Genomic DNA, 15,768 nt, shown 5'->3' on the forward strand with positions numbered 1-15,768 from the left:
TTCTATTTTCTTTTCTTCCTATTTCCTTTTCTCTCTTTTCTATTTCTTTTCCTTTTCTTTATATATATATATATATATATATATATATATATTAATTACACACAAATAATAACATTAATCAATAAACACATAAAGTTACTAGTGAGATTGAAGCACCCTATTTTAAGTTAAAATTTAAGATGAAATAACCAATTAATTTAGAAATACATATTATCTCTGTAAATTAAAAAAAATTCTAACGATTTCTAATAAATAATAATTGAAAAAATAAATTTTCTTTTGAATATTTTTTATCAAAAAATAATCCATGAATTAGTTAAATATAAATTTGCATATTGATTTGAATATGTGTCAAATGCCTGTCATACTCGGCCTCTTAAAAACATATAAATTAAATATGGATTTGTATTAATTACATGCAATGTGACAGATCTCAATCGTTTGATTTTAAAAATCTTCAATCTAAAAATTAAAATTATCTAATTTAGATCAGACGACATACATAAAAAGTAATTGTGTGTCATCGTTAACTTGTGACTTCACCGAAACTCTGTCGAATATAGATAGACGTACTGTCCCAATAAAAAGAAGAGTGATCCACAATTTCAGCTCCTCGAGCGGATATACCGTATTTTGGGGTTCACTGTACGCTATTGCCCAAAGTCTTTTTTGACCCAAAAAGTCAATTTGTTAAAGGTGATAGGAAACGTCCATATTACACGAATAAGTTAGCATCTTTTGACCAATTCAATTTTTGATGAATCCATAGTTCTACTACTAGTACATCCTACATCCTGGGTACTAGTAAAACAAATATATTTTTAGGTAGGAAGTGTAGAACAAATCAGTTATGTAGGTAAGAGGTTACATAAGTTATGTGTTTTTTTCATTGCTTCTTTTGCAGCATGTGTGTCCCATCTAAGATCATGAGCATGTAGGTGCTGGGTTGATTCGTGGCGCTTGCGGTTTTCTCCTAATGAAAAATAATTGGTTGACATTAGAGATAAATAAATAGAAACAATGATGTGATAAATATAAAATATTAGTGATGTAATAGGAAAAATAAATAGATAAAAAAAAAAAGGTGAAGTATTGAGTTGGTTTAAAAAATTTAGAAAATGTATATATATATTACTACTATTTTCTAGTTGATAATTTTTTATATAGAAAATAGTCTTTCTCTACATAATCGCACTTTTATATAAACATCTAAAATTGTTACGTTAAAGGTAACAAAATAGATGCAATGAATATGAATTGAATTGTAATGGATTAATCAAAATAGTCTATTAATTTATTTAAAATCTACTAAAAGTTCTTTAAAATATATTTAATTCATCTATTAAAAATAAAAACATACAATTCAAATGTTATCACATTTTAATAGATGAATATTCATCCAATTCACTTAATAGTTTTTTATATTAAAATAAAATATATACCTACAATAATGATAAAAGAGTTTAATTGTCATAAACTGAAAAAAGTTTTATAGCGTAAATATATCACAATTATTCATGATATAATTTTAGAGATAATTATAATAAAAGTCAAATATATCTAATGATCTAACGATTGTAATTGATAGACAATGTAAAAACTTTTTAAACTGACAGTGTATATGAATTAAATTCATAATAAAAATCATAATGATTTTTATTAACAGTAGACAAAAATAAATTATTCCTAAAATTTAAAAACACTAAAATTCGAATAAATTTTTTGAAAAAAATAATAGTCAAAATTGATATATTTAAAGAATAAAAAATATATTTAACTATTTATTAAATAAATAAAAATTAGAAGAAGAAAATAAAATCTTATTCTAAAGTATATAAGACCTCAAACTCGTTGATTTGTCTATTTTGGACATCATCCCATATTACTCAAAAGTTTTATTATAAAAGAAAAATAAACCATTCCACGTTCTCCCACCCATGCTCATAGTTCTCCCACGTGATCATATCTAATAAACATGGAGTAATTTAATATCCTATATGTTCAAAAGTTATTTGTTTAATAAAACTAGATCGACTTCCCATTTTTATATAAAAGCATATATTGAGAAGGACAATGAACAACCATTTTCCATTTTCACGATGACTACTTCTTATTTGTTCCTCTTCTCACTATCTCTTATTTCACTCATATCTTCATCAGTTGCATTGACAAAGCCCCATACACCTAAACCCAATAATGCATTTATCCTTCCCATTGCAAAAGACCCAATTACCCTCCAATACTCAACTACTATTAACATGGGAACACCTGCAGTTACATTAGATCTGGTCGTTGACATAAGAGAGCGTTTCCTATGGTTCGAATGTGACGAGTCATACAATTCCTCAACATACCACCCAATCCAGTGCGGTACAAAGAAATGCAAGCAATCCAAAGGCGCAGAATGCATTGATTGTATCAACCACCCTCTCAAAACCGGTTGCACCAACCACACATGCGGCGTCCAACCGTTCAACCCGTTCGGCGAGTTCTACGTTAGCGGCGACATAGGCGAGGATATAATATCCTCGCTAAGGGGCACACTTTCCAACGTGAACGTGCCACGTGTCATTTCTTCGTGTATATATCCAAATAAATTTGGTGTTCAAGGATTTCTTCAAGGCCTGGCCAAGGGTAAAAAAGGAATATTGGGCCTTGCAAGAACTTTTATTTCTTTACCAACTCAACTCGCAACTAGATATAAACTTGACCGTAAGTTTACACTATGTTTACCTTCAACTTCAAATAGTGATGGGCTTGGGCTTGGGAGTCTCTTTATTGGCGGAGGTCCATATCATTTGCCTTCTCAAAAAATCGATGCTTCCAAATTTCTTGAATACACCCCACTTATTACTAACCGTCACAGCACTGGTCCTATATTTGACAACTTACCTTCAACGGAGTATTTTATTAAAGTGAAGTCAATTAAGGTTGACAACAACATTATAAATTTTAATAACTCACTACTTTCTATTAGAAAAAAACTAGGAATCGGTGGTACAAAACTAAGCACGGTGATTCCTCACACGAAATTGCACACTTTAATATACAAGTCACTTTTGAATGCATTTGTGAAGAAAGCAGAAATTAGAAAGATAAAGAGAGTGAAAGAGGTTGCACCATTTGGGGCATGCTTTGATTCAAGAACAATTGGCAAGAGTGTTACGGGACCTAATGTGCCTACAATTGATTTTGTATTGAAGGGGGGTGTAGAATGGAGATTCTATGGTGCTAACTCAATGGTAAAGGTTGGTAGAAATGTGTTGTGTCTTGGATTTGTGGATGGTGGTAATGAGGAAGTGGGTCCATGGGATACTTCCATTGTTATTGGTGGACATCAATTGGAGGATAATCTTTTGGAGTTTGATCTTGTTTCCTCAAAACTTGGCTTTAGCTCGTCACTTCTACTTAACAAAGCAAGTTGTTCACACTTTAAGGGGTTTTAATATTTGACTTTACTTCTACTTTATTTACACTCCTTAAATTCAAGTGTAATAGTCAAAAAAACAATTCTCAATGTAATAATGTATGGAAATAAATGGTCACCCAGAACAATTAATTGGATGACAAAACAATGCTTTAGAAACATCGAATTTAATTATTGTATTTACATAGAAATATAAAGATTCGAATATGTTCTTTGGGAACATAAGGTGGCCAAAGTCACACCAAAATTCTGAATAATTTTTTAAAAAATATTAATTGTTTTTAGTAATATTATTGAAATACAATTTGAAACAAAATGAGACAGTACAGTAATATGTATTTTTTGTTTGTATTATATTTTGTGTTAAATTTTATATTTTAATAACATTATTCTCTTTTTTATAATATTCATTTGATTTATAATTTGATCAACAAAAATTTGTTTTTTTTTTATCCATGTTATGAATCAAATACATTAATTTGTGTTGATCAAATTATAATTCAAATGTCTATTATAAAAAAAATCAATGAAAATTATTTATAAAAACAACTACTATAATTATAAAATAAACTAAATTTTAAATATGAGTTTTGAATTTTATCTAGAGGTATAAATAGTAAATTTTATATAGAGGTATAAAAATCAAACCAATTGCTTATATGATCTCAAAAATTTAACCAAAACTAATTTAACTAAATTGATACTTTTTATGAGTTTGAGTCAAAGTTGAATTAAACCAATAAATTCGATCTTTATTGATTTGAGATATAATTTAACATAATTTTAAAATAGATTGCATAATACTCAAATCAAACACTTTTCTTTTATTAATACTATGGCAATATTAATATTTTAACCGTCAAATTAATAAAAAAAATTGATTTAATCTGTACAGATACACAATGTAAAAGATGTTTTACGTTACCAATTAATTACAATCGTTAGATAAATAAAACAATTTAATTTTTATTATATTCACTTTTATTATTATAAATGTGACTTTAAAATCTAGTTATGAACATTATAAATCATATTATAATACAGAGTGACAAAATAAATAATATTTTTTTATTGAATTAATGTAAAATTAATTTACATGAAAAATACATGTCCTTTTAACTCTTAATATATGCATCCTTTTTATCTTTGCATATTTTATTAAAAAAAAATGATATGTATATTGCTTTAAATTTTATTATTTGTTCATATACACATGCATCGCACTCTCAAATGACCACCGTCTCTATTATTAAAAAGTATCTTTATATATATATCTCACTCTGACATGCATCTCACTATTATTAAAATGACCACCATCTCACTCTCATACTTTTTTTTTCGTAATTCTTTCTATACTCTTCACCACAATATTTTATATAATATTAAATTCATTTGTTTAAAATTTTAAAAAATTAATTTTTACTTTATATTTTTAAATAAATTTTTATGAAAATTTATTTAAAAATAATAGAAGTTTTTTATATTTATTTTAATTATTTTTAAAAATTTCATCATTCAAAAAAATTATAGAAAATGGATAAAATATTTAAAATCATATATTAAGATAAACTATTTAAATCAGATTTTCATTTGAAGTTTTTTTTTTAAACTTTTTTTAAAAAAATATTATATCAAAAAAATAAAATACTATATAAATTATTTTCACAAAATTCTTAAATAAACAGACTTAATATTATTTTTGAATTCAATTATAAATAAAAGTAACTAATGATACATATATTAAGAATAGTGGTTAATTATATTTAATTTTTTATGCAATTGAAAACATAATTACATATCTTAAATCACTCCTACTTTTTATTTAATTTGATACGGGTGATATTTTGATAATAATGACACTTTTGTGTGAAATAATTTTTTATGCTTTTAAAAAAATGGTGACAAGTGACAACAATTTTACTTATATTTGAGTTGAGAACAACAATTTTACACTTTGAGTCCATCTCATAGCAACACGAATGTGGTACTACTTTTTATTTTGATTTTTTCCCATGTGGTATATATGCAAATGCAAATAAATTAATCGTGACTAGGTAAAAGTCTCCGTGACATATTCTGTAAAAATAATTCATATAACAAACAGTAAAGATATTTAATATTGTAGGACATTAATTTGAATTCATGATCATTATTGTTTCTACAATTAGAAAGTGTGAGTTACTAAATTTCATTGATAGACTTTAAAAAAAAAATTATGCGATATAAATAAAATAAATTAGCTCTTATTTGCACCACATAATATTATTTTCAAAATATGCAACGTCCATTGTTATTTTTCTTTTATAAAGGAACGTCCCTTGTTATTGATATTTTTTCAATTTTTGATACAAATATAAATTATTTAAACGTATTTTTTGATATTGTTTTTTACTTATATTTTATTTTGAAAGGAGGAAATTTCATTCGTTTATTCACATGTCAATGAATTCATTCTACTAGTATTTTTCTTGATTACGCCAAAAAAAAGAGCATATTTCTTGATCTGCAATAAAAAAACACAAAGAGTACGTACAAAATAAAGTTAATGTTAAACGCACACAGGCCTAGGAGTTGAACTTGTGAGCTGGGATAATAGGGCCTTCCGATTTTCGACGTGGTTGGAAAATTTGAACTAAACTCCGAACTAGCCAACTAGCTGATTTGAAAATGAATTTCTTATATCACACGTCTGATCTTATTACAATCTTACTATAATTAAAAATAAAATTATTTAATATTTGTAACTTTAATCTTAATTGTCAAATTTTTGCTGACTAGATTAACATAAGTTCTAGTGAGCACTGCTACATAGTCATTTTAGGTGATATGACATCTAGGGGTGAAATGATACAAAATGTTTATTTTTTATATTATTATTATTTTTATATTAATATTAATATTAATAATTAATTATTTTTCATTTATTTATTTATCTAGGGGTGAAATTAAAAATATGCAGTATCAACAGTTTTGTTATATATCCATCTTATAGTTTTACAGATCTTTCTTTATGTGTTTGGATATGTCGAATCAAACCACAACAAGAACTCCACCGACAGCTCCAACCACTGTCGCTGATCTCACCCATTTTACTGGTCTTTGTATGAGTGTTAGAATCAGGTATGTGGATTTAGACCAGAAGTTGATTTTGTTATGTCAAAAAAAGTGTTTTTAATTAGAATAAATAAATGAAAAATAATTAATTATCAATAATAATATAAAAAATAAGTATTTTGTATCACTTGACACCTGGATGCCATGTCATCAAAAAATGCTATGTGGCAATGCTGACTAAGACTTCTGTTTGTCTAATCAGAAAAAATTTGAGATAAAAGTTTGAAACAATCAATTTATAAGACTAAACAATACACGAAAGGAACGAATTTCATAACAATTAAAAAAATGAATGTGGTTGGGTTAGATGAAAAACGAATGTTGAAGGATGAAAAATTGATTTGAATTCGCGGATTTTGATTCGTGGGTTTGTGGGTTTGCAGAAGAATGAAGAAGAACGAATAATGTGGCACGTGTGACTTTTTGTGTAGAAGGATGAAGAAAAAATGAAAGGGTTGGCACGCGTGACTTGTTATTCTTTAGTTAACTTAGAGAATTTTTTTTTAAAGGCTTGTTAGATCGGTCTAACAAAATTTGTAATAATAACAAATTTACGACTGTCTTTTTTTTTGTGTGTAGTCTTTTTTTTTTAATTTACCATAGCTTTTTGTGTGTGCAGTTTTTATTTTTATTTTTAATATGTATGTTAGATCAGTTCAATTAGAACTGATCTAATAAAATTTATTATAATAATAAATTTACCACAATATTTTTTTTTTAGTTTTATTTTTTTAATGTGTTTGTTAGAACAGTTCAATTAGAACAGATCTAACAAAGTTTACCATAATAACAAATTTGCCACCATCTTGCTTATTATATTGAATGTATACAAACCGATATAATATCGACGATGTAACAAGGTTAAAATGCACTAGTATATCTTTTATGCTTCACAAATCCTCCTTGAATTGCGAGAATTTAATTTTTATGTGATCAAACTCTTTAAAATAATGACATTAGACATTACTCATATCTCTAGTTGAGTTGATCAACATGTTTCTTATTTCCTTCGTCATCTTGAGTTATTAGTATTTGGTCGTGTAATATATAATTTATGTGTGGACTTGATTTGATTTTATGTGTATACTTGTTTCAGTTGAATTTGGTCATATAATTTATGTGTAAACTTAATTTTAATTTTATATAGTTCATATTTGAGACTAAAATCAAATGGTTAACAAGTTATAGACACAAATTCAAAGCTAAATAAATATTGCAGAGAGACTACACAACATAACAAACAGGAAAAGAAAAAAAAATGTATTGTGGGCACCAAGATAGATTTGAGCATTAAAAAAAAAAACTAATATAAATCCTCTAAAAAAAACACTAATATGAATATTGGGCCCACCCTCTAAAAAAATGAAAGCAGGCCTCAAATGATGCATAAATCAAAGCGGGCCTCAAATGGTGCCACTCTCTTCAATCTTCTCCGTTCAGCCTTTTTTGATGAATTCTTGAACAAATGGCAAGTAGATTGAATTGAATTCTGTAAACTATCCTACAAATAAAAGGGATATCCTTTTTATTTGTTGTAACATACTTTTATTTTTTAAATTACTCTTAACAATTTTCATAAATATAGGAATGAGATTATTTTAAATTTAATAACTGAACCTACAATTTAGACCACAAATCACATTACATTAATAATAAATGTATGAAAATATATAAATATATAAAATAATTAATAAATTATAATTAAAATTACATCCCAAAAAAAAGTAAATACTTACACGCATTAAAGCAATAAGAAAAACGGACAACACCGAATAAAAGGAGTCAATGTACTGATTTTTTTAACAAAAAAAAATTATTAAGAAAAGGGAAAAACAATAAAGTAGAGGAAATAAATCTAACCTATAAAAAATAATAATAATGTTTTTTTTTTAAATCTAAAATTAAGCAGGTTTTTTAACCGTTGATGTATTACATAATTGAACTCTCTTATACATATTACATGTACTTGTCTTCGAAATAATTTAAATATAGTAGAACAATTCTACAATTGCGAATATCAAATAACTATTGTGTTCTTTTTTTCATTGGTATATTATGTCATTTGTTTATCTAGTCTCTTTATAGTTAAATTTTTTTAAGGTAATACCTTCAAGTCATGCACAACATTTGGATTTAAATTGTCAAGGGTAACATTGAAATTTGAATATGTCATACTAACTCTCCGTAGCCCTTAAGTCTAAAATAACTTTCGAATTAAAAGGGATTTGAAAATTTCAAATGATGTTTATTTTTAACACTGCATCACTCTATTCTATGAACCTAGTGGCAAAGTTTGAATAAATATTTTGAGGTGTCAATTTTTTTAAGTTTTAATTGATAAGTTAAATATATAAGTTTATTGTATATTTAGAATTTTAGGTTGAAAATTATGATGAAAACACTTGAAAATATTTGTAAACACAACTGCAAAATTAAAGAGAATTTGACTAAAAAGTTGTATAAGTTTAAAAGAGACGAAGTTATGGGTGTAACATATCGGTTTGATTGGTATGTTTAGAGAAGAAAAAATATAAACAAAAATGATAGTCAATTTCATTGATTTTTTTTTATAATTTTTTCTTACAAAATTCAAACCAAGATGAATAATCTGTTGATATGATTCGGTTCAATCAGGTTGACATTAATAAATTTAAGATGTTAATTTTAAAATTTTATTTTTTAAAACATTAGATTTTTTATACTATAAAACAATTATGTAAACTTTTTTCAATAACAAGAGAATATAAACTATAATGAAAAAAATTATATGTATCTGATTTAAAAAAATTAAATATAGTTTTCATTTAAAATAATATTATTACTATAATTTAATAATTTTATTCATATATTAATTAATTTTAAATGAAGTGAAATCATATCCAAATTAACAAAAAAAAATACAATTTATTTAATTTGAACTAAAAACAAATATTGTAGATTTTGGCTGTCCTATGTACTAACAAAGTCCGCAGACGTAAATAGATCTATAAAAACATATTTAGATATTAATAATCGTATCTTATATGTATCAATTTTGGGGCCACCATTTTCATTCTTATCAATGGACAACACGGAAGGGTTTATGTTTTCAATCAAATTTTATCAAAACTATTTGGCGGATTTTTCCTTCAAACCCCCACTCTCTCTCGATGTCTTCTTCAAACATAATTAAGCATCCAATCAAAGAGCAGTTTTGTGAGTTAATAAAAGACTTTAATGAAGTCACTTTCTATGGTGAGTCAAGAATGACACTCCAATTCTAGATGTTTCTTTTGGTGTAACTACAAAAACAAAAACAAAAACAATCCAAGTCTCCATATCCTCATAGAATATACTCATAATACACGACTAATTAATGAAATAAAACTTGTTTTCTTTTGAAAGTCATCCACCATCTCCTAACTATAATAAAAAACTATTATAAATATAAATAGTTAGTTTAAGTTTTATTCACCACAATATCTTTATTATTTTGAGTCTGAAAAGTTCCTTGTCATGATATACAATGTTTTTTGTGCAAAAAATTTAATTGAGAGAGTTTATAGTTTTTCGGTACAAAAATTATATAAATAGGAGGATTTGGAATTTTGTCCGACCCTTAACTTGAAGTTATAATGTGTATAGTATGAAAATATAAATGGATAAAATTGATAAAATTAACATTTATAGTACAATATTGAACAAAGTAGTAGTATCGATAATTCTAATAGTTTAGTTTAATAGTAAAAACATTTCTTACGTTTGTAAGTTGCGGGATTGAGACTCTACTCATTGAATCTTTAAGTGTTATTTAGTTTAGATCCGAGTTATTTTTTTCAATCTAAATTTTGCAAAAAAAATAAATTATAAACACAATATTAAATTAAGTTGATGGTAACTCTTACGATTGTATATAAAATGATTTTAATATATAGATTCCTTGTGACGACGACTAATGAAATATTGTTTAAGTGTGAAAGCTTTGTTAAGCATCGCGTACTCCAGTTTATTCTGTGAATGGGAAATGAAAAAGAAAATAGTGATTTTTGTGACCAAAGAAACGGCAAAGTTGAAAGAAGACAATAAGAAGCTTATGACAACCAAAGGATTTTGTTCCATACACCTTGGAAGGACGGCAACAAAATTCATTCCATTTCGGTCACACTCCACTCATCCTTCTCATGTCTCGCTTTCACTTTTCTCCATTAATTAATAAATTTACAATTTAACAAACATTCACCCACTTTGAGCCTTTCATAGTTATGCAAATCATGTAATTTTAATGGATGGGAGATGTAAACTAAAATAATTTATAAGTCATTTCTTTTTTTTTTATAAGTTATTTTGATTTTTTTTTCTCTTCTAAAATTTTTAAAATAGAGAAGAGTAGAAAGTTATCAACCAATAATTTACTTCTCTTCAGAATCGGCTCAATATATTTAGAGGTCTAAAGTGAATTTTAATATAAAATCTAAAATAGATTTTCTAAATTTTAACATGATATCAATAAATTAATTTAATTAATCTCATGTAATATTTTTTTAATTGATTTATTATTGTTGAGACAATATTAAATTTATAAAATATTTATATGTTTTAATTTTAAAATTATTAAAATTTGATGTCTTTTTATTAAGTAAAACTTTTTTGAGATCTTTTAAAAAAATATAAATTTTATTTTTCATAGAGACTTCAAAGATTGCTTCAGGGACCTTACTTTTAGACGACATTGTTTCTCTTTTTCTCCCCTCTTAAAAATTAAAGCAAATATATATTATTTAAAATATTTATTTCTCTTCCTTTTTCTTCCCTTTCAATTCCCTAAAACAAACAAATTCATAGTGTTTAGTATATAAAAATGATCATCGATATTACTTTAATTAATAATAATTTTTTCCTAATTTAAAAAAAAAATTAAAATCATATTTTATATGTATAAGTATTTTTTGAGATGAAATATAAGTATGTTGTATTTGTTGAGATGAAATATAAATATATTGTATTTGTTTCAAATGAGCTAGGAACCATAGTTAAGTCACTAAAGAGAAAAATAAATTATAGAACTATTGAATATTGAATATATAGGATTAATGAATGAAAAAAAAGTTGATTATAATAAATATACGGCACATTTTAAACAGTGGTCATAAATGAATTAACAAATTTGTGATTAATAACAACCAAAATTTATTAATTATATGCATAATAAACTTCTAACAACATCAAATAGTTCCCGTAATTTGGAAGTGTAATTAATATTCCAACTTGAGATGAAAAATATAATCTAAGAAAACAGAAAATATAATATAACTAGATAACAAAAACTCTAGAATAAAGGAGATATAAGTTGTAATCACATAACTTAAAAAAAATTAATGCAGAAAGTGATTTCATTTTAGGTGTTTAGCTCCTATAATTTTTTGACTTATTTTTGGGTTCTTTAAATTTCTTTCCGTGTTCTAGAATCTCAAACCTTTGAATTTTTTGTGATTTTATATCTGTCTCTTTCTTAATTAATTATTTTATTTAATTTGAATAATTTTATTAATTAATTTTATATTTAATTATAGTTTTGTTTTTTTTATTTTAATTGAATCGCAAAAGTAGTCATCTAATTTTATTTATCTTTAGTTTTAATTTCTCAAATAAAATTTTAATCCAAAATTTAATTAAATTTTTATTTATATTTATTTAAATTATATCATGTCTCAAGATCTCGTAGTGCAATAATTATATCTAAAATCTATAATAAAACTGAAAAAAAAAACAACTTTTATAATTCAGATAAAATAATAAATCAAAACTTTTACATTTAATTTAATTTATCGAAAACTCAAAAGTAAAGAATTATAACTTGTGAATTGTGTGGTTGAGTGAAACATGAAAAAACGCCTAGTAAATCGTGTCGACATAATAATAAAGAAATGAGATAAAAGGTATAAAAAGTGACGTGGATACGATTCTTTTTGGATAATGCCTTCTTCCGAAGGCAACGCCCACAGTTTTTGCATACTGCCCGCAGATTCAAGCTTTACGGACTTAAATTTGAATTTTAAGATTTTTCTTTCTTGCAGACATGTAACTTGTACACATCTGGATACTTTTGCTAATCTTGCATTCTGCTCTAATCAACACGAAACCACCCTCATAAATAATGCTCTCTTTGTTTTAAATGAATTTTATTTTATATTTCCAAAAATAATTTTATCAGAATTATATAAAAATAACATTAGTTATTTTGGACCCATTTGTTATTAATTAAATAAAGTAATTTTAATATTTAATAAAATTAATATTTTTATTTAAAAATATATATTTTCAAAATAACTTTTTATTTAATTATTTTTTAAAATTTTATTATTTAAAAAAAGTTATAGTGAATAAATAAAATATTTAAAATAACATTTTAAAATAAATTACTTCAACTAATTTTTCATTTTAAATTTTATTTTTAAATTTTTTAAATAAATATTATAACAAAAATAAAATATTATAAAAATTATTTTTAAAATAAATTAAATAAACGAATTCAATTTCATTCTATAACATATACATGAGGCAGCCGCCGTCCTCATGTAGACCATATATTACATAATTTCTTCTTTTTTTTAGCTAATATATATACATGTAATGTAATAATCATTTTAATACATGTTAGATATATATATATATATATATATTAATGTATGATATAAAATAATCATGCATTTATATTTTTCTTTGATGTATTGCATCTATTATTTTATAACTACAACATTACTATTACATACTTCATTTGGGTCTCAAATACAAAAGAAAATAATCAATTTACTACTTATGTTCCACTAGATCTATCCTCAAATATAAAAAATGAAAAAAAGAAAAATGGTTAATTTATTACTATTACTATTTCACTCGAGCTCCCGTTTGATAAATATCTAGATATGTCCCTTTATACTAATTATGTTCTTAACTATGAATGCAAAAAGATTTATCTTTAAATATAAATATCATTTCAATTTATTAAATACACTATTATGTTTTTTCTTCGAACATATTTTTTTATTAATACTATCGATTTTATCTTATAATATAAAAATTCAAAATTTGATGTGTACAACTTGATTTGATTCCACAACAGCTACATTTTAGAGTACCAATAACAAGCTTCTCACTTAAAAAATAAATAGGTGCAACGAGGGATTGAATATAAAATAGTGCACAATTCGCTAATTAAATAATAAATTAAACAACTTAACCGTGGTTATGGTTCGAATTAACTTATTGACATACGCCGACAAATATGTTAAAAGACACTTTTTAATAATTTAAATATGAAAATATAATATTAAAATTGTATTGAAATTTGTGTATTTATTTTTAATTTTTTAACACATATTTTAAATGTACTTGTTAGCCAGACACAAACTTTTCTATGCAATTGATTACACTTTCCTTGCAAATAATATACTTGTTTATTCATGTTTGAATTCACTCTAATTATTATTAAGATTTACAAATAACTCAACTAATTTGAGACTCAATTGACTATTAATTCATTGATCTTGTTTCATGCATTTGGTTTCCAAAATGCTATGTAAGTAGACAACATGTATTCAAATGCAGGCAACATAATAGTGAGTAACCCTCAACAAGTGATGTTATATCTTGAGTTATACTTGTCAAAATAATGCTTTTTTTTAATGTAATTTGAAAGCAAAGAAAAATCTACAATTCTTGTGTTTGTTGGAAAATGAAATTCGACATTCAAAATATATTACAATGCTGTGAAACACATTGAGCTATAGATATTCATATTTGGAGAAGAAATTTTTACCATTAAAAACTGGAAACAATAGAAATCATACTAATAAATTAATATAATAAAATGAAATAAATAGTTTAAAGTGCCACATCATTTGCTTGAAGTTGACTATATCGTTATTTTCAATACTAAATGAAATATCATGCTTAAAAAATACTCTAAATTCACCGCAGAAGTTTCACATATATTAAAAAAGTTCACTTTGCTTCAACATTATATTCTTCTTTACATGGAGTGTGCTGCCATGCATTAGAGAAAATAAATAGGACTCTTTCAATCTCATAACAAATAAAATATTTAATTATTTAACACATATTCAAAAATATATATAAACAGAATAAATAATATTATTTTAATTAAATTACTCTTGTTAAATATTAATATCAATATCATAAATACATAATAAAATATATTACATTAAAAGTGATACAAATAGTACTAATTAAATGATACAATTGAAAAAAATGTATTAAAAATTGAAAATGTCATTGATTTTAAGATAATTTTTTTTATATGTATAAATTAATCACTTATTGTAAAATAGATAAAATAATGAGTAATTTTGTTATCTAAGAAAATGGAAGAGTCCAATGAAAATCACATGACTCTTAGTTAAAAATATTAAGACGTGTTATTTAAATTTGTGCTAAATTCCCCATAAATCATTTTTGGATTACACTTTGATTTTTTCAGTATTTTCATTCTCTTTAGTCTCTAAGAATAATTTTAAAAACTAAAAGTATAATTTAACTTATATTTTGTCTTTTAGCTTGTATAATTTTAGCTTACAAGCCAAATAGATACATTCACTAGTTTAAAGTGGGTTGATTTTTAGTAAAAAGTGGTAGATATAAAAAATTAAACCATTTTTTATTGAACTAAAATTAAGTGAGTTAAATTTGACTCAACTTAACTTATTTCCAACTTTAAGCCAACTTTTAAGTGTAATAACTAAAAGATCTATCCCTCAATATCAAAACTTAATTTTTGACACAAACATATTTAATTCGAATGAATAATTTTTACAATTGCAGGTAATATATCTATTTTAAAAACTATATATCTCATTCGGTCATTATTATAAACAAAAAAAAATTGTGATTATTAAAAATTATGTTTAGTATAATTAATTTTCTAAATTTAATGTAAGATATATATTAAATTTTTTCTTCTAAGTTAAATGAAGAATATATTATAAATAATACTATTAAATAATTTAAAAATAATTAATTTTTATTTATACTTAGTTACCAAGATTTAATAAACATTTTTCTAATAGTATCTAGAGTAGTGATGTTGCACAAAATAGTAATGCCATTTCTTGTACAATCCATTCCCATAAATCCTTTTAACTTTTACCAAACGAACATAGTTATGGTTAGGATTTAGGAAGGAACCGAAGTGGAGATAAACAAACTACAATTGTCGGTGTGGGTCCCAATTG

The 15,768-nt window shown here is 24.6% G+C and overlaps 1 protein-coding gene across 1 annotated transcript; it reads left to right on the forward strand.

Moving 5' to 3' along the window:
* Window positions 1-2,064: 2,064 nt before the first annotated feature.
* Window positions 2,065-3,575, forward strand: LOC101500045 (probable aspartic proteinase GIP2). The gene has a single exon (XM_004508322.4). The coding sequence runs from the start codon at window positions 2,100-2,102 to the stop codon at window positions 3,444-3,446; it is 1,347 nt and encodes a 448-aa protein (XP_004508379.1). The 5' UTR covers window positions 2,065-2,099; the 3' UTR covers window positions 3,447-3,575.
* Window positions 3,576-15,768: the final 12,193 nt, after the last annotated feature.

Source organism: Cicer arietinum, chromosome 7 (assembly GCF_000331145.2).
Source record: "Cicer arietinum cultivar CDC Frontier isolate Library 1 chromosome 7, Cicar.CDCFrontier_v2.0, whole genome shotgun sequence".
In the NCBI taxonomy this organism is placed as follows: Eukaryota; Viridiplantae; Streptophyta; class Magnoliopsida; order Fabales; family Fabaceae; genus Cicer; species Cicer arietinum.

Excerpts from the sequence above, each read along its gene's own strand:
- LOC101500045 (XM_004508322.4), top strand. The coding sequence starts at position 2,100 with ATGACTACTTCTTATTTGTTCCTCTTCTCACTATCTCTTATTTCACTC.